The sequence below is a fragment of the Heteronotia binoei genome, chromosome 17 (genome assembly GCF_032191835.1).
Source record: "Heteronotia binoei isolate CCM8104 ecotype False Entrance Well chromosome 17, APGP_CSIRO_Hbin_v1, whole genome shotgun sequence".
NCBI lineage: Eukaryota > Metazoa > Chordata > Lepidosauria > Squamata > Gekkonidae > Heteronotia > Heteronotia binoei.
In genome coordinates, this window is record NC_083239.1 from 50,829,370 (window position 1) to 50,848,328 (window position 18,959).

At 47.6% G+C, this 18,959-nt stretch overlaps 1 protein-coding gene across 1 annotated transcript; it reads left to right on the top strand.

The window, feature by feature from the left end:
* The first annotated feature begins 3,471 nt into the window (after positions 1-3,471).
* On the top strand, positions 3,472-17,328 carry ECH1 (enoyl-CoA hydratase 1). The gene is made up of 9 exons (XM_060257520.1): positions 3,472-3,683; positions 6,588-6,676; positions 7,782-7,906; positions 8,009-8,057; positions 9,967-10,031; positions 10,339-10,409; positions 11,086-11,157; positions 14,718-14,868; positions 16,804-17,328. Exons 1-9 carry the CDS (start codon positions 3,475-3,477, stop codon positions 16,906-16,908), a joined length of 936 nt encoding a protein of 311 aa, XP_060113503.1. The 5' UTR covers positions 3,472-3,474; the 3' UTR covers positions 16,909-17,328.
* The last annotated feature ends 1,631 nt before the right edge of the window (positions 17,329-18,959 follow it).

Here is an 18,959-nt window from a genome sequence, read left to right on the forward strand (position 1 = left end):
AGTCAAAAGGCCAGCAAGCCACCTCCCACCCAGAATCACATAAGAAGTGGAGAAAAGGTGGCTTGGGCTTCTCCAGGGGTTAATAAGGGCTGCTGGGGGTGTGGCAAAGCCCCTGGTGGCTGGCTGGCTACCTGCTCTCCTAATCCAGGGATTGTTATGCAGCTGCACCTACTATTCAATGAGCAAGATAGGTGGGGAGGAGGAGGTGGAACCCTCAGAAAGGTTCAGGAGTGGTGTTCCTGTGAGCTCCTGCTGAATTCAAGGCCTGATTCAAGGTATGAGTTCTTGTGTGCATGCCCAACCACATGGATCTATGCCCATGTCCAGGTCAGGGGTCTTGTCCTTGCACTAGGATACTGTCAGAGTTTGGGTCCTTGCACCAGGGTAAAGCATGGCCCTTCACTGAGCAGGTCTTGGGGAATCTTACCCTGCTCTCTTGTTGCTCCACCCCCTGGAGTTTCCCTTATCTTCCTTATTCCCCTGTGGAACAGCAATTTGGAATGTTTTCTCTTGCCTGGGCCCGCCCTGTCCCTGCAGCTCCAGGTGTATTTCCCAGAAGGGAGCCTTCCTGCTCAGCCCACACAGCCTCCCATGCCTCTCTGAGTTGCACAAGAGTTTACACACACCTTTAGAGGACAGAGGTTGCAGATCAGCTGACATTGTCAAAAGCAAGATCCACAAACAAAAAACCTGCGGCATCCCACAACTGAAAGCTGTGGGCAGGTGTTCCAGCACTCTGGATCAGCTGGATGTGTTGTGGGGGGGGGTGGAGAGAAAGGCATATGTTTTTAGCCCTGGTTTTATGGCACCTTGTCCACATCTTGTAGAACAGCTGGATGTTGGGTGGACTTTGCAGAGTTCTTGCAAGGGTTTCTGCAGGGAAAAAGGAGAGAGAAGGGGAGCTTGCTTTAAAAAAATGATAAAAGCAGAAGATGGACACACCAGAAGTAAATCCAGACTCCTGGAATTAAACCCAAACAAATGGTGACCATATAAACTAAACTTGTTATTCGAGTTTGGTCCTTGCACCTATCAAACACCTTTTATTATGCTATTTTGCTTCTCATCCTCTTATGTATATTTATGGACTGGTAAGTTCCTTTTCAATGTGTCCGAAGAAGGGTGCATGAACACGAATGCTTAAAAGAGAAAGGTACTCCCCTGTGCAAGCACCAGTCGTTTCCGACTCTGGGGTGGTATCGCATCACAGTGTTTTCACAGCAGACTTTTTTACAGGGTGGTTTGCCATTGCCCTCCCCAGTCATTACACTTTAATAATAATAATAACTTTTTATTTGTATCCCGCCCTCCCCGCACAAGCAGGCTCAGGGCGGCTCACAACATAGGAATGCAATGCAATACTTTCCCCCCAGCAAGCTGGGTCCTCATTTTACCGACCTCAGAAGGACAGAAGGCTGAGTCAACCTTGAGCCAATTAACTGAACCCAGCTTCTGCCGGGATCAAACTCGGGTCGTGAGCAGAGCTTAGGACTGCAATACTGCAGCTTACCACTCTGGGCCATGGGGCTCTACATGTAAGCTTACACCTTGAATAAAACTTTGTTGGTATTAAAGGTGCCACTGGATTCAAACATTGTTCTGCTGCTTCAATGTGGCTACCTACCTGAGGGCTAAAGACAATAAAATACCAAAATCCTGTTATTTTTGTGTAAATTTCCAGAGTCTAATGTGTGACATAATAAAGGAAAGGAAAGGTCCCCTGTGCATCCGACTCTGGGGTGACGTTGCTTTCACAACGTTTTCACGGCAGACTTTACGGGGTGGTTTGCCATTGCCTTCCCCAGACATCTACGCTTTCCCCCCAGCAAGCTGGGTACTCATTTTACCGACCGTGGAAGGATGGAAGGCTGAGTCAACCTTGAGCCAGCTACCTGAAAACTCAGCTTCCACCGGGGATCGAACTCAGGTCATGAGCAGAGCTTAGGACTGCAGTACTGCAGCTTTAACACTCTGCGTCACGGGGCTCCTGACATAATAAAATGGGAGTCTAAAACAGGTACCTTAAAGACTAACAAAAATTATCCTAGCACAAGCTTTTTTGAATCAGAACTTCCTTTATCAGATGCATAGAAATGTTTGTACATTAGACAGAAGTATTTATATTCAGATCTGCAGATGACAGGAACGAGAGGGCAGGAGAGATGTTATGTAGAGAGCAATGTTCCCTCTAAGCTGCAAAGTCTTGTGAACAAAAATTCTACTTTGTGAGTCACTGGCATTAACGTTGTGAGCTAATCCATAAACTATTGTGCTCTGGGGTCATCCTTCTTGAGCTGAGACAAAAATCTGTGAGCTGGTTCATGGTAACTCAGCTTAGAGGGACCACTGAACGAAAGGCCAATTTAAAACACTCATCAGAAGAGTAATTTGGTTCCTCTGGTTGTGGGGAGGGTGGGAATCACTGCCAGCTATTGATAGATAGGTGAAGTAACATTCATAGGGCTACACAGGGCAAAGCAGGATGGGTGGATCCAGTTAGATAACTAGAGCAATATTAGCTGAAGTAAGTTTTTTATAATTATTGTTGTATATGCATAGTGAATTGCCTTGAATTCTGCAAGATTGAAAGGCAGCTAACCAACATTTTAAATAAACAAATACATTTTAGGCAACTGTTCCTAGAGCCCATTCTGAATTGTACCTAAGAAGGGCATCCAGTGAAGCTGATGAGTAGTAAATTCCGGATGGACAAAGGGAAATAATTCTTTACACAGTGAGTGGTTAAAATGTGGAATTCACTGCCAGAAGATGTAGTGATGGCCACAGGAATAAATAGCTTTAAAGGGGGATTAGATAGATTCATGGAAGGTAGGTCTGTTTATGGCCACTAGCCATGGTGAATAAAGAGAACCTCCACATTCAAAGGCCATCAACCTCTGAGCCCCACTGCCAGGAGGCAGCATCAAGGGAAGGCCTCGGCCTCCCTGCCCTGTTGTTGGCCCTCCAGAGGAACTGGCTGGCCCCTGTGTGAGACAAGAGGCTGGACTGGATGGACCCTCCCTGGTCTGATCCAGCAGGGCTCTTTTGATGTTCTTTTGAAGGCCTTGGCCTCTCTGCCCAGTTGTTGGCCCTCCAGAGGAACTGGCTGGCCACTGTGTGAGACAGGATGCTGGACTAGAGGGACCCTCACTGGTCTGATCCAACAGGGCTCTTCTGAAGCTCTTATGAGGGGAAGGCCTCAGCCTCTCTGCCCTGTTGTTGACCCTCCAGAGGAACTTGTTAAGGCCTCTGTGTGAGACAAGATGCTGGACTAGATGGATCCTTACTGGTCTGATCCAGCAGGGCTCTTCTGATGTTCTTCTGAGGGGAAGGCCTCGGCCTCTCTGTCCTGTTGTTGGCTCTCCAGAGGAACTGGTTGAGGCCTCTGTGTGAGACAGGATGCTGGACTAGAGGGACCCTCACTGGTCTGATCCAACAGGACTCTTCTGATGTTCTTAGGGAGGGGGCTCTCCCATGCCCATTAGCATTGTTTGTCTTCTCTCAGGACTCTCTGTGTATCGTGCTCCTTGTCTCAGCGCAAGGCTGATGTCGGCAGAGTCGAAGAAACAGGACGCCCCGGACAGCTATGAGACCCTGAAGGTCGAACGGGTGCGAGAGAAGGTGCTGCATGTGGAACTCAACCGGCCGGAGAAAAGGAACGCCATGAATGCTGCCTTCTGGAGGTGATGAGAACGGGCGGCAGCTCCTGAATTGGAAAAGGGAGTTGCTCTTTGGCCTTTGCGTGATCACTTGTCATGGGATAGAAGGCAGAAGAGCAGCTTGGCATTTGTTTTAGTTCACTAGGCAAGCAGGGCTTAGGGTGGCTTACAACCAGGGCTTTTTTTGTAGCAGGAGCTCCTTTGCATATTAGGCCACACAGCCTTGATGCAGCCAATCCAATCCTCCTGGAGCTTACAGTAAGCCCTGTACTAAGAGTCCTGCAAGCTCTTGGAGAATTGGATACAACAGGGCTGTGTGGCCTAATATGCAAAGGAGCTCCTGCTACAAAAAAAGCCCTGCTTACAACGGTTTGCTGAAATACAATATATAATATCAAAATACATTAAAACAACCTAAATGGTACTATATCCTATCGAAGATGATGGATAATCTCAGTGTCCACCAGTCCCCTGGGTGAAGGGAATATGGAGAAAAGGGAGAACTGGAAGACTGCCAGACCATTCCCGGCCTCAACCAGATGCCTGGTAGAACATCTCTGCCTTGCAAGCTCTATGGAAAGGTAATGGATCCCATGGGACAGGGGTGGCCAACGGTAGCTCTCCAGATGTTTTTTGCCTACAACTCCCATCAGCCTCAGCCATGCTGGCTGGGGCTGATGGGAGTTGTAGGCAAAAAACATCTGGAGAGCTGCCATTGGCCACCCCTGCCATAGGGCATGGATGTTCTCTGGCAGGGAGTTCCACCAGGGGACAAGGGCAGAAAAAGTCCTCCTAGTCGAGGACAGCTGGATCCCTCTCGGGCCAGGGACCACCAAAAGGTTCTTATTACCAGGGCTTTTTTTGTAGCAGGAACTCCTTTGCATATTAGGCCACACACCCCTGATGTAGTAGCCAATCCTCCAAGAACTTACAGTAGGCCCTGGAAGAAGAGCCCTGGAAGCTCTTGGAGGATTGACTACATCAGGGGTTGTGTGGCCTAATACACAAAGGAGTTCCTGCTACAAAAAAAGCCCTACTTATTACTAGATCATAATGCTCTTCCAGAGGCACAGGGCTTTTTTTAAAAACAGGAATGCACAGGAACACAGTTCCAGCTGGCTTGGCGTCAGAGGGTGGGGCCTAATATGCAAATGAGTTTATGCTGGGCTTTTTCTACAAAAAACCCTATCTGAAACAATGGTAATGTTGGGGTGTGGACTGATATTCAAATGAGTTCCTGTTGGGCTTTTTCTAAAAAAAAAAAAAAAAGCCCTGCGGAGGCGGTCCCAAAGATATGTGTGTCCCTCACTGCTAATGGCCTTTAAAACTTGCAGGCAACCTGAGCTAATCCCTGTGCCAGTTCCCATGGGATGGCTGTGTACAGAGCTGGGAGCCTGCCCTGGGCATAAATAGGATTCCTTTGGGCATTAGTGCAAAGGGTATTACAGCAGCCAGTTTTTGGATCAGACCCAGAGACTCTTTGTCCTTCAGGATGCTTCTCTCAGAGGCTGGCCAGGGGCTCCCAGGAAGTTCCCATGGATGAATTTTGGCTGGGGGTGGAAGGAACCCTTCCTTCTGTGTTCCTTTGTAACTTCAGGGCAGATCAGAGACAGGCATTGGGGGTGGCGACCATCAGAAAAGAAAGTAGAAACAGTTTCAGAGGGTAGCCATGTTGGTCGACAGTCAAAGGGCTAGATTTGAGTCCATATTACCTTAGAGGCCAACAAGATAACACGCTTTTGAGACTTAAAAGTGTATCCCAATGCAGGGAGCTTTGACTCTCAAAAGTTCACAGAGTCAGCTTTGCTGTCCGCAGTGTTCCCTCTAAGCTGAGTTAGCATGAGCTAGCTCACAGATTTTTAGCGTCCAGCTCACACATTTTTGTCTTAGCTCAGGAAGGATGAACCCAGAGCACACTAATTTATGCAGTGGCTCACAACTTTAATGCCAGTAGCTCACAAAGTAGAATTTCTGCTCACAAGACTCTGCAGCTTAGAGGGAACATTGGCTGTCAGATGTCCATCTAGCCTCTGTTTGAAAACCGCCAAAGAAGGAGAGCCCACCACCACCCAAGGAAGCCTGTTCCACTGAGGAACCGCTCTGTCAGGAAGTTCTTCCTAATGTTTAGCTGAAAGCTCTTTTAATTTAATTTCAACCTATTGGCTGTGGTCCAACTTTCGGGGACAACAGAAAATAACTCCTCACCATCTTCTATATCAGGGGTGGCCAACGGTAGCGCTCCAGATGTTTTTTTGCCTACAACTCCCATCAGCCCCAGCCATTGATCATGCTGGCTGGGGCTGATGGGAGTTGTAGGCAAAAAACACCTGGAGAGCTACTGTTGGCCACCCCTGTTCTATATGACAGTCCTTCAAGTAGTTGAAGATGGTGATCATATCACCTCTCAGCAGTCTCCTTCAGGCTGAACATGTTCTTGCAACCTTTCCTCATAGTGCCAAGACCCCAGTAGTTCAAAGAGCACAAACAGTCCACTTCATCAGTGGCTGTTTATTGACTCCAGACAACTGTGCATAGGCAGGACAGACTTTGCAAAGTCTACCTTGGCAGGCTTTCTGCCCCCTTATATAGGTTTGGTTAAAGCCATTACATTTTGAAAGGAAAGCGAGAAGCAGCAATCCCTCTCCCCCAGTCATTCCCAGACCCCTTTTCGCAGGTGTTCCTGATCTGGCAGAGTGACCTTGGTTTCTCTGGTAACCCCTCAGACCTGTGCGGAGGGTTTTGATAACTGTTGCGAAGAGATAGGAGCAGCAGAAGCAAGGAGAAAAAAACTAGAGTTCATCAGCAAACAGAAAAAATGGCAAGGCACTTGACACATATGTCATCTTTTGAAGCCAACTAAACTAGTAGGAACAAGTTGCATAAGTTCAAACATGGCCGCTTTTGTCTTTCTTTTCTTTCTTGCCATAGGGAGATGGTAGAGTGCTTCAACAAGATTGCTCAGGACTCAGAATGTCGTGCCGTGGTTATATCTGGCGCTGGGAAAATGTTCAGTTCAGGTAAATTGGAGAGAGACACTGAGGACTAGAAGGATGAACTTCTTCCGCCTCTATGGGCTTTTCTGCATTCTCCTTGCTTTTGCAGTCCTGTTTGTGAGGTTTTTTCCCCATGTTCTTATGTGTTTTGCCCCCTCTATTGGTCAATTCTGTATCACATCACTTTATGTCCTGTGTAAAACCTGCCGTCTAAATCTGCAAGGAAGATATGGACACAAAGTGGTGTAATATCGAATCGACCACTAGAGGGAGCAAAACATGCGTAGAAGGAAAAATTAACCCTGAAGTGACAGGAACACACAAGCAAGGAAAATGAGAACGCAGAAAAACGTTTATCAAGAAGTTCCTTTGTTGGAGGCAATATCTCCTCTAGCCGGAAATTTTTGAGCTTGTCCAGGAGATTCCATCCTTTAGTCTTATGTTCTTGAAGTTTCCTTCCCCTTGTGACCTATAGGGACCAACAGTTCCCCAAACTGCTACAGAATCCTCTCTGATATTAGGAAGTTTCTCTTAATGTTAAGCTGAAATCTGCCCTGCTATATCTTGACTCTATAAAAAACAGTGCTTACAATTCTCTGGCGTAAAGAGTTTGAAAGAGAGCAGGTGGCATTGTTAAACTTTTAAAAAATTATTTCGGGAAAGTTGTTCTGAACAGGGGAGGCTGTAGGGCGAATAGCGCCCTAGGCAGGTGGCCCCCCTGCCACGCTCTGCTTGCCCACGCCCCTATCGCCACACTCCACTTGCCGCCCCCCCCAGTCGCCGTGACTAAAACTAAGCCCTGCTGCTCTGCAGCCCGCGCCTGCGTGTTTTGTTAAAAATCTCTTAACAAAACACGCAGATGTGGGCTGTGAAGCTGACAGAACTTAGTTTTAGTTGCAGCGAGCGGAGCACCGCGGCGGCAGCAGGGGGCGGCAGTTGCGGGCTGGAGGGGGCTAGCGGCAGCGGGGGGAGGGAGGCAAACTAAGCGCTTGCTTGGGGCACCGGGAGGGGGAAAGCCCAATTTGCTGCCCCCCACCTCTGGGCACCCTAGGCAACCACCTAGTTTGCCTAGCAGGCAAGCCAGCCCTGGTTCTGAATTCTCCCCTCCTCTGATCCCATCATGTTGCAGGCATTGATCTGATGGAAATGGGCAGCGTGTTCATGATGATGGAAGGAGACGACACGGCCCGGAAATCCTGGAATATCCGCAAGAAGATCCGGGACTATCAGGAGACCTTCACTGTGCTGGAGAAAGTGAGAAGGGACAGTATTGGGCAGGGTGGGGGCACAGAACCTGCTTTATCCTTGTTACAGAAGTGGCTTCACCAAAGGCTCATTTATTCTCTGCCCTTGTAGTGCCCGAAACCTGTAATTGCTGCTGTCCATGGGGCCTGCATTGGAGGAGGTGAGCCATACACAACTCACGTTCGGCTGTGCTAGCTGGTGTCCCTTCAGAACTTGCCCTCTATTTAATTTAATTTAATCTTTCTATTTATACCCCGCCCTATCCCGCAAGCGGGCTCTGGGCGACTTAGAACATTAAGAAACCTTACAAAACATCAAACAAACTACATCTAAACTAGATAATCTCATCATTACAGAATTGACAAAAACCATGATCCACATAATTGGCAACCAGTCATAGACCACATATAGGCTGGTAACGTTCAGCATAACATAAGCATAAGGTGCTGGAGGGAATGTTGATTCCAGGAGACATCTGCTGGATCAATTAAAAGCCTGGTGGAAGAGCTCTGTCTTACAGGCCCTGCGAGATTTAGATAAGTTCCACAGGGCCCGGATCTCCAGCGGGAGCTCATTTCACCAGGTAGCTGGCCCAGATCGAAAATGCCCTGCCCCTTGTTGAACCCAGTCAGGCATCCTTAGGCCAAGGGATCATGAAAAGATGTTGTGCGGCTGACCTCAGGACCCCAGGGGGCTCATATCCTTCCCCTCACCAGTCCACACACACAGTATGATAGGTTTATGTGGGTTAATTATGCGGACCAGCTAATAGGTGAACCATTGACCAAAGCTTAGCGCTTCCCTTCTTTCTCTCTGCAGTGCCTCAGTTAGTTGAGACAAAGAAAGGCAGATAGGTCCAGAGGTGGAGGTGAGAAGAGATCTTTCTCTCCCACCCCACCACCCTCTACGCATAATAGCACTGGATTTCTCAAACCAGTTCGAAAAATTCTCTTTTTCAACCAGACAATGTTGAGTCAAGTTCCCTCTCTGGTCTCTTGCTTTCCTTGTCTTTCTTTTTTAATACCTATTCCTTGGTGACTCCTACTGTTTGCAGGGATACTGCTGCAAAGAAATGCACATTTCCCCCCAACCCTTTGCCCCTCAATTTTCATAGAACAAGTTGTCCAACTGCAGGGGGCGATGTTGTAATTCTGTAGGCTAAAAAATTCTACAAATAATTCTAAATCCTCACCTTACAAATATATGACTTCAGCTCTCTTTCTTTTTTCCCCCTCAAAGGAGGATAGGAACTGTATATACTCTGCCCCAGTCTGGGTTTTGTGTAGATTTGAAGCCATTTCTCCCAGCAGCCACCAGAAATCTTGTTCAGCTGCTATCTCAGCTTCTGAGATTTCAGCAGGCATAAAACGCTAGTTTTGGGGCATCACTTTGTGAGCCTGAGGACTAGAACCTTGCTCCATCTATTTTAATTTAACGAAGGCTGAGGTTTTCAGGAAGTCCGATTTTGCTCCCAGGATTGTAATTTGCACTCCGGGATATTGTGGTATATACAAAGGCCGGAGTACAGGAAATGTGAACAAAAACCTAGTGTTAACATGGAGCAACAGAATCCCTGATTGATTAATTTTATTTATTCATTCATTTATATCCCACCATCGAGGATGCAAAGTGACGTATATAATTCTCTGCAGGGCTTTTTTGTTGCAGGAACTCCTTTGCTTATTAGATCACGCCCCCCCCCCCCCCCCTGGTGTAGCCAATCCTCCAAGAGCTTACATGGCTCTTAGTACAAGGCCTATGGTAAGCTCCAGGAGGATTGGCTACATCAGGGGAGTGTGGCCTAATATGCAAAGGAGTTCCTGCTACAAAAAAGCCCTGATTCTCTGTCCCAGAAGAAAAGGGTGGGATGTCTTTCCTTGCTGGGAAATTCCCTTAGACGAAACATTCCCTGGAAAGCACCTGGGTGACCAGCCATCATTGCTTGGGGACTTCCTAAGAACATCTAGTCTGACCCGCAGAGAAGGTATCCTTCTAGCACAGTACTAAAACAACAGCAAAGTGAAGATATCAGAGTCTAAGTAGGATTGCTGGTTTTGCTGCCTCTCCAGGTGTGAACCTCGTCTCAGCCTGTGACATCCGCTACTGTACTCAGGATGCTTGGTTCCAGGTGAAGGTGCGTGCCTCTTCTTCCGTAGCCCTGCATGCCCCCCCCCCCAATTCCATTGAGGCATAGGTTCTCGTATTCTTATTCACCTGGCTCTGACCTACTCCTTGGCAGTCCCAGGGAATACCTGGAGGGCCCCCACAGTGGCCACCTTTCAGCAGCCCAGAAAGTTTGGGACTGATCAGCACTTAGGTAGGAGGGAGGAGGTCTGGGAATCCTTTGCAAGCTGTGTCAAGTTCTACGGTGGAACAAAACCAAGGTTCAGCATGTCAACAGATCTGTGCGACATGTGAGCATGTTTCGTCTTTTCTTCCAGGAGGTGGACATAGGGCTCGCAGCTGACGTCGGTGTCTTACAGCGCTTGCCACTTGCCATTGGCAGCCGGAGGTGAGGGCTGGGCTCTGTTTTGACTCTGCTCCCTCTCCCAAAGAATTGGTGGGTGGTGGGGGGTCTTGCAGCTTTTCCTGGATCTGAGGGGCAGCTGTGTTGGCCAAATCCTGTGATCTGGATCCGCTTCAAAGGGGCAGGCGTCTCCTGTGAGCTGTGCTGGAAGGGACTGTGGGAAATCACCTCTGTGTGCTTGCAGTGAACGAACCAAAAAACTCCAGCGCCCAAGCAGAGCGCTTTATTAGGTGGGTCTTTTTCTCTCCCTGCTTTCTAAGGCCCCGTGGCGCAGAGTGGTAAAGCAGCAGTACTGTGATCTGAACTCTCTGCTCATGACCTGAGTTCGATCCCAGCGAAAGCTGCTTTATGTAACCTGCCCAAGGTTGACTCAGCCTTCCATCCTTCCGAGGTCGGTAAAATGAGTACTCAGCTTGCTGGGGGGAAAGCGTAAAAGACTGGGGAAGGCAATGGCAAACCACTCTGTAAAAAGTCTGCTGTGAAAACGTTGTGAAAGCAACATCACCCCAGAGTTCAGAACGACTGGTGCTTGCACAGTGGATCTTTCCTTTCCTTTCCTTTCTTTTCTTTTTTCTCTTCCTGCTTTCTAAGGCAGGGAGGAAACCAAATGCCCCCTTTCCCACGTATGAGCTGGCAACTCTATTTTTGCTTCCCTCTCCAGCCTTGTGAATGAGTTGGCTTTCACAGCCCGGAAGCTGATGGCTCCAGAAGCAGAGAGCTGCGGCCTTGTCAGGTACGTGTGTTTTGTGAGTGCAGCTGTGTGTTTTCTAATGGTACTTCCTCCTCTGTGGCCCCTTCCTTTCCAGTTTCTGCAGGAGTGAAGAAAGCTAATGTGGTGTTAGTGGTTATTAGGGAAAAGGTTATGAAGAGAATAGGGAGGATCATACACGTGGTGTAGTAGTTAGAGCAGGGATAGCCAAACTTGTTTAATGTAAGAACTATATAGAATAAACATCAGATGTTTGAGAGCCACAAGACAGGAAGGCAGGCAAATAGATAGGAGGGAGGGAGAGGTAGAAAGAAAGCCACTTTAACTTTAAATGCATTCTCCAAGTTGCCAGCTGGCTTGGCTTGAAGAAGTGATTTAAAGAGAGAAACCGACAGGGTGGTGGGGCTTTGAGAGCCACACAATAAATGTGAAAGAGCCACAGTTTGGCCACTCCTGAGTTAGAGTATCACTAGGTCTTGGGAGTTCCAGCTTCAAATCCTGGGCTTTTTTTGTAGCAGGAACTCCTTTGCATGTTAGGACACACTCCCCTGATGTAGCCAATCCAAGAGTTTAAAGGACTATTTTAAGCCCTTGGAGGACTGGCTACATCAGGGGTGTGTGGCCCTAATATGCAAAGGAGTTCCTGCGACAAAAAAAGCCCTGTTCAAATCCATACTCAGCCACGCAACTCATTTTGTCACCTTTGGCCTATCATTCTGTCACAGCCTAACCTACCCCACAAGTTTCTTGTGAGAACAAAATGGGGAAGGGAGATCCACATATACTGCTCTGAACTCTCTGGAGCGAGGGCAAGATAAAAATGTATAGCCAGCCCCAGGGCTTTTGTAGAAAAAGCCCAGCAGGAACTCATTTGCATGTTAGACCACAGCCCCTGAAGTCACCATTGTTTCACACAGGCCTTTTTTTGTAGATAAAGCCCAGCAGGAATGATTTCCATATTAGGCCACACCCCCTGACGCAAAGCCAGCCGGAACTGCATTCCTGCTCAAAAAAACCCCTGGCCAGCCCTAACCTGAAAAGTCCAGGATAACCTGATCTCATCAGATCTCAGAAACCAAGTGGAGTCAATTGTGGTTAGTACTTGGATGGGAGACTGCCCTTGAAATACCCAGTTGAGAGGTGGAGGCAGGCTTATTCAGCAACCTCCCTGAATATCCTCCTGGCCACCAGAGGTCGACATGACTTCCAGGTGCAGACATACACACACGGAAAATACAAAAAAATTATGCACAGAGCCTAATTTTACAGTGCAGCCACATCTGGTACATAGAGTTCGCTGGCTGCGAAGTTTAGAAAAATTAAGAGCAGTTAAAATGATGAAGGAGAGCTGAAATGTTTTCCCTGTGAGGAAAGGTCACAAGTATCAGGGCTCCCCCCCCATAAGTTTTTTTTAATTATTTTGTTATACAGAAACATATATTTGAAAGTTATTTGACAAAACTAACAGAATATAAACTTATATACATATTTGGTATCAGACCTTATAAAACAAATCACATTGTATATTCACCATAAATGTAGAGCGTCTATAACATTGGGTGTTATTGATCATTCTTGTAGGAATTCTAAAATTGGAAACCAAACCGACACTATGTCAGAGTAAAACTTAGAATTTTTCAAGTATTGGGGCTTTTTAAACGTAGGGAGAAAAATAAAACCCCAGTTCCAGTGTAAGGGGAGGGATGGTGGCTCAGTGGTAGAGCATCTGCTTGGTAAGCAAGGAAGGTCCCAGGTTCAATCCCCGGCATCTCCAACTGAAAAGGGTCCAGGCAAATGGGCGTGAAAAACCTCAGCTTGAGACCCTGAAAAACCTCAGCTCGGTCCATCAAAGTCAGTATTGTCTACTCAGACTGGCAGTCTGAGTAGACAATACTGACTTTGATGGACCGAGGGTCTGATTCAGTATAAGGCAGCTTCATATGTTCATATGTTCATATGTTCAAGGTAAGGGTTATAGGAGTGAACTATGGAAACAGGCATCCATACAATCATTATTAACTTCAGGAACTCTCTGCCACGAAATGTGGGATTGGCCATTGCGTCTGGAAAAGGATTAGACGGAGTCATGAAATAGCTGACGACAAGCACTTTTAGGGTTGGCAAACTCCAGGTGGTGATGCAGAGAACACACTGTGAATTAATAACTACAAGATGCAATGTACACAATTCCAAAAAATGTTTATAACCCTCTTCACTTTTGTGTAAATTCATTCAATAAAGCCTATGGTTCCAAAGACTCATATCAAATCCTAAAGTGCTTTAGGCTTGGATATGGAACCGTATGAATATTATAGAGTAGGAAATGAATTTTGCAGACCGCACATGCTTTATTGAATGAATTTACACAAAAGTGAGAGGAATTGTTGGGGCTGTGTACGTTGTATCTCGTGGTTGTTGATACACAGTGTGCTCTCTGCATTACCGCCTTTTCCATGAATCTCTTTTTGGTTGCCAACCTCCAGGCGGTGGCTGGAGATCTCCTACTACTACAAGTACTCTCCAGGCGACAGAGATCAGTTCCCCTGGAGAAAACGGTGCTTTGGAAATTGGACTCTGTGGAATTAGACCAGGGGTGTCGAACTCATTTGTTATAAGGGACGGATCTGAGATAAGAGAGACCTTGTTGGGCCGAGTCATGTATGTACCTATTTTGGGTAGCAGATATATGAACTTTATAAAGGACACAGAAAAACATAATTAAAGATTTTTTTTTAAATGTAAAATAAAACATGCATAAAACATTAGCACTTGTTGATCTTAAAGGTGCTTTGTTTGTATTTCTCCCATGGAATCCAGGGAACTGGGCAATGGAAACTCTGGCTCTTTCCCTCCATCCCCAGGGAACCAGGAGGAGGAGGAGCCTCAACCAATGGAGAAAATCGAGGTTTTTTTCTCTGTAGCTCCTGTGAGATTGAGCAAGCCTTACAATGCAAGTTGAGATGCAGAAAGAAGCAAGAGAGAGGGAGAAGGAAGCAGACAAGAGTCAGTTGCTTGGGGGCCTGATCAGAGCCCTCTGAGGGCCTGATTCAGCCCCCCGGGTTGCATGTTTGACACCCGTGAATTAGACCTCATTGAAGTCTCTCCCTTCCCTCACCCTCCTCCCCAAAAACCTCCAGGTATTTCTTAACCTGGAGTTGGCAACCCCAAATCTGTCTCCCAGACGTTCATTTCCCCCAAAATCTTGCTGCTTTCTAGGCGCTCATGGACTCGAATCCAGCTGTTCTATTGCAGAGCAGCACAGCTGCCTTCTGAAACTCTCACGGAGACGTGATCGCTTAAAAGAATTTTCCATTTCCAGAGGCTTCTGACTATAAATCACCTTTATCAGGGTGCCTTGAGCCTGCTTTGGAGATGGCAGAATAATTTTTTTTAGAAAAATGAATAAATATACTTTAAGTACAGAAGGGTGATTAGTAAATAAATTCCCTGGAAAGTATACTCCCAGGGGCCTTTTATAACAAAAGCAGCTTTCTAGGTGTTCCCCTCCTGTGTGAAGAATCTTCGCGGGCAAACTAATGTCCAAAGCACCCCAGCCTCACTCCGACATCTCTGCCTTTTCTCAGCCGTGTATTCCAAGAGAAGGAAGCCATGATGCAAGCTGCCTTCGACCTGGCTGTTGAGATCGCCTCCAAGAGCCCAGTGGCTGTGCAAGGCACCAAGATCAACCTCCTCTATTCCAGGGACCACCCAGTGTCTGAGGCCCTCAAATACATGGTGAGTGAGTGGGAAGCAGGGCAGATCCTTTGTGCATCCAGCGTCTCCAGGCAAGAGACCCAGAGGACCAAGGTTGTGAAAGATGGTTCTTGGCCCAAGATCCAGGAAGGTGGATGATAGACAAGGGCAGCTGATCCTAGGCAGGATGGATTCTATTTGAAGCTGCTTCTTAAAATATTACTGTCCTGTTTCACCTTTGAGTTCTTTCTTTCGCAACTGGGGGAAAGTTCACTTCTCCTGCCAGTTCTGGCTCTCAGCAAATAAATGTTAACGACAAGCGTATTAGCAAAATATGCTACTCTTAATTTGAGCCCTCTGGCCCAAACGTTTCAAAAAAACCCCCAAAATTAAATGGGGAGTTGCTTCTTAGGGCCAGTTCAAGGAATTTGCTGCCCCCCCCCCCCACCCTGCCTGATCTACTTATTGCCTTTTCCCAGCTTTCTTTGCTGGAGAGCAACCTCACAGTGCAGTCTCAAGCAGTTTCTTGTGGTGGGGTGGGCAGCATAGATGGAGGAGCCAATCCTGTTGTCATTGCACCATAAGCTCTGTGATACACCAAGCTGACTTGCAGATCTCAGGACACAGGAAGTTGATCAGGATGTGTGTGTATAAGGGGAGTTACTTCCCCTTCTTTTTGACCTCTGTTGGTTCCCATTATTTTCCACACAATTCCAGCTGGAATTAAAAGTTCTGCAGGTGTCTGTGTGCATGGTTGTCATAGGGCAGGGGTCTCCAACATGGTGCCCACCAACACCTTTCCTGAAGTGATTTTTGAAAGTGGGTGAGGCTAGGTAGGACTTTTGCCTAGCAAGGTTCCTGATTGGCTGTGAAGGTTTTGGGGGTTTTTTAGTTGCTTTGGCAGCAGCTGCCATCACAGCTGTATCAGAATTCCAGAGGTGCCCACAGGCTCAAAAACATTGGGGACCTCTGTCATATGGGCTAGGAATTCTAACACTTCCTTTCTTTAAAAAAAATGAGTCCATGTGGATCTTTTTGTGTCTTTGCTTTCTTGTTGAAATGGAGGACACAGCAAGCAGGAAAAGGCAAGTATTGAATGTTGTGGGTGTAGCAAATCTGGGACAAAATTATTCTGCCCCGAATGGGATTTTTTTGTGGGATGTGGTTTAGGCACTGCTGAGCCGCATGGAATTGCTGTTGGGATGGGGGAAGTCATTAATGTAACTCAGAAATGTTGCGCCAGACACCAGAGGCTGTGGCTTGGAAGGGTCAGCTGAAAGTGTGAGGTTAAGTCTTGCTGTTCACAACTTCGAAAGTGCGGCCTCCATGCTAAAGCAACAGACCCTCTCCCTGCTAAAATCTGGAGGGTAAGGGGATGGATTGTCTCCTTTGTGCCCTTTTGAAGAATCTTGGTGGCCTTTGGCCGGCTAATGTAGATAATTAGGAGTCCAAGAGATGGGAATGATTGTCTGACAAAGAAGAAGACCGCAGATTTATACCCCGTCCTTCTTTCTGAATCAGAGACTCAGAGCGGCTTACAATCTCCCATATCGTCTCCCCCCACAACAGACACCCTGTGAGGAGGGTGGAGCTGAGAGGGCTCTCACAGCAGCTGTCCTTTCAAGGACAACTCCTATGAGAGCTATGGCTGACCCAAGACCATTCCAGCAGGTGCAGGTGGAGGAGTGGGGAATCAAACCCGGTTCTCCCGGATAAGAGTTCGCACACTTAACCACTACCAAACTGGCTCTCAACCTCTCTAACCGGGGGAAAACCCTGAAATTCTTCAGGTGGCTGGATCCACAGGTATGCATTGGCCTGGTGCCCAAAAGGAATGAGATCAGGTGCCAAGCAGATAACTCTGGCGTTCCCTAGGGGAGAAACCCTCCCTCTGGTGTCTGCCCTCTGGAAGCTTTGGCAGACCCTCTATGGTTTCTGGGCAGGGGCTCAGGAATCTGTCCTTTTTCTGTCCTCCAGGCTACTTGGAACATGAGCATGCTGCAGACGGAGGATATCCTCAAGTCCGCTCAAGCTGTCATGGAGAAGAAAACTCCCAAGGAGATTGTATACTCCAAATTGTAGTGGCTCCATCATCCTAGAGGAGGACAGCCAGCCCTGGTGGAGAGCAACTGGATCGGCCTTCTGCCTTGTGCATAGACTGGACTCCTGGCCCTTGCAAGAGAAGGGGCCTCAAGTGCCTTTTAACAGCTGTGCACAACAGTGAACAGCTGGACTCTGCCTGTGTGGGAGAGGGGGCTTTAGGAATGGAGGGGAGGGGAGGCCTGGAACAGCTTCCTTCCTTCCTCCCTGCCTCCCTCCCTCCCTCCCTCCCATCCAAATGAGACCATGGGAATGGATGAGAAATAAATGTGGTTGGTGCTCTGGGAGAGGGAAATATTATTTTCACAGAGGTTCAACACTGGCCAAGGAAATCAGAGTTCTCCTTCCTTGGGTCTGCAGTCCTGTGTATGGTTTACCTGAGAATAAATCTCACTAAACACAGTTGGAGAAGTTACTTTATTGATTAGGGGAGGGACGGTGGCTCAGTGGTAGAGCATCTGCTTGGTAAGTAGAAGGTCCCAGGTTCAATCCCCCCGGCATTTCCAACTAAAAAAGGTCTAGGCAAGTAGGTGTGAAAAACCTCAGCTTGAGACCCTGGAGAGCTGCTGCCAGTCAGGGGAGGGATGGTGGCTCAGTGGTAGAGCATCTGCTTGGTAAGCAGAAGGTCCCAGGTTCAATCCCCGGCATTTCCAACTAAAAAAGGTCTAGGCAAGTAGGTGTGAAAAACCTCAGCTTGAGACCCTGGAGAGCCTCATAAGTGTTAGGGAGAGATGGTGGCTCAGTGGTAGAGCATCTGCTTGGTAAGCAGAAGGTCCCAGGTTCAATCCCTGACATCTCCAACTCAAAAGGGTCCAGGCAAATAGGCGTGAAAAACCTCAGCTTGAGACCCTGGAGAGCTGCTGCCAGTCTGAGTAGACAAGACTGACTTTGATGGACCCAGGAGGGTCTGATTCAGTAGAAGGCAGCTTCATATGTTCATATGATTGATTTGGGTTATCTGTACTCCACCTTTCTTGCTGAGGCTCAAGGCAGATTACATCATGTCAATGGAATAGGGGTGAGCAAAAAGTGGCACCTTTAAGGCCAACCAAGTTTTATTCTAGGTATAAGCTTTTGTGTGCCGACGAGGTGTGCACACACCTAAAAGCTGATACTTAGAAAAAAGGTTGGTCTTAAAGACGCCTCTGGACTCAAACTTTATTCTGTTGCTTCAGGCCAACACAGCAACCCTTTTATGGAATCACGAAATGCACCAACCGTACTCCTGATTCTTTACAGTCTGTGTAAAAAAGGGGGCAGCTAAGAACTAAAAAGAGGAAGGCCAGAGTAAAAAGAGTTGGAAGCTATCTCCAGGGTCATCTAGTCTAACCTGCACAATGAAGGAAATTCACAAATACCTCCCGCCTTAGAGTATGTGCACAAGCTGGCCACCGGGCCTCTGCCTTCCGCGTCTGTGTTGGAAGCACCACGTCATTGTATTTCCCCAGTCCAAGAAGCCAGGGTGGGAGGGAGGGCCTAAACAAGAGCCCTCCTTGAGGCCTGTACCTCAGGCAGCCCCCTACCGCTGCCTTATGGATGCGCCAGGCCTGGACAGGGCATGAGGAGCTGAGGTGCATGCTGGGATGCAGGAATCCCACTCTAGCAAAAATGTGTGGCCCGTTAACTATTTCTAACACGGCCATAACCTGCTCCATGTCCTGCTTTCTGTTCCTAGCTGGCCCTTGTGGTTGAAGCAAAGTGAAGGCAAATGAACTTTAAGAATTCTCTTGAAAGTGGCTTTTTAAAACATCCAGGAAAGGAAGATGGTACAGTTGATCTTTTCAATTTAAAAGAGTTTGTTCATTTTGTTAAAATTGGTGTGGGGAGAGCACTGAGTAAAGGCTGAATTGTTGGACTGTTTGGAAGGCAGTCAGGGAAACCTGGGAAAGGCAGCAGGGAGTAAATGCAGGAGTAAGATCTGGCAATGTGTAGGAAAGCCATGGAACCAGGTCCACACCAGCTCTGAGGACAAGCCTCCCCTCCCCTCAGGCCTTGAAATAGGAATATAGAAAGCTTCAAAAGGGAACTGGATA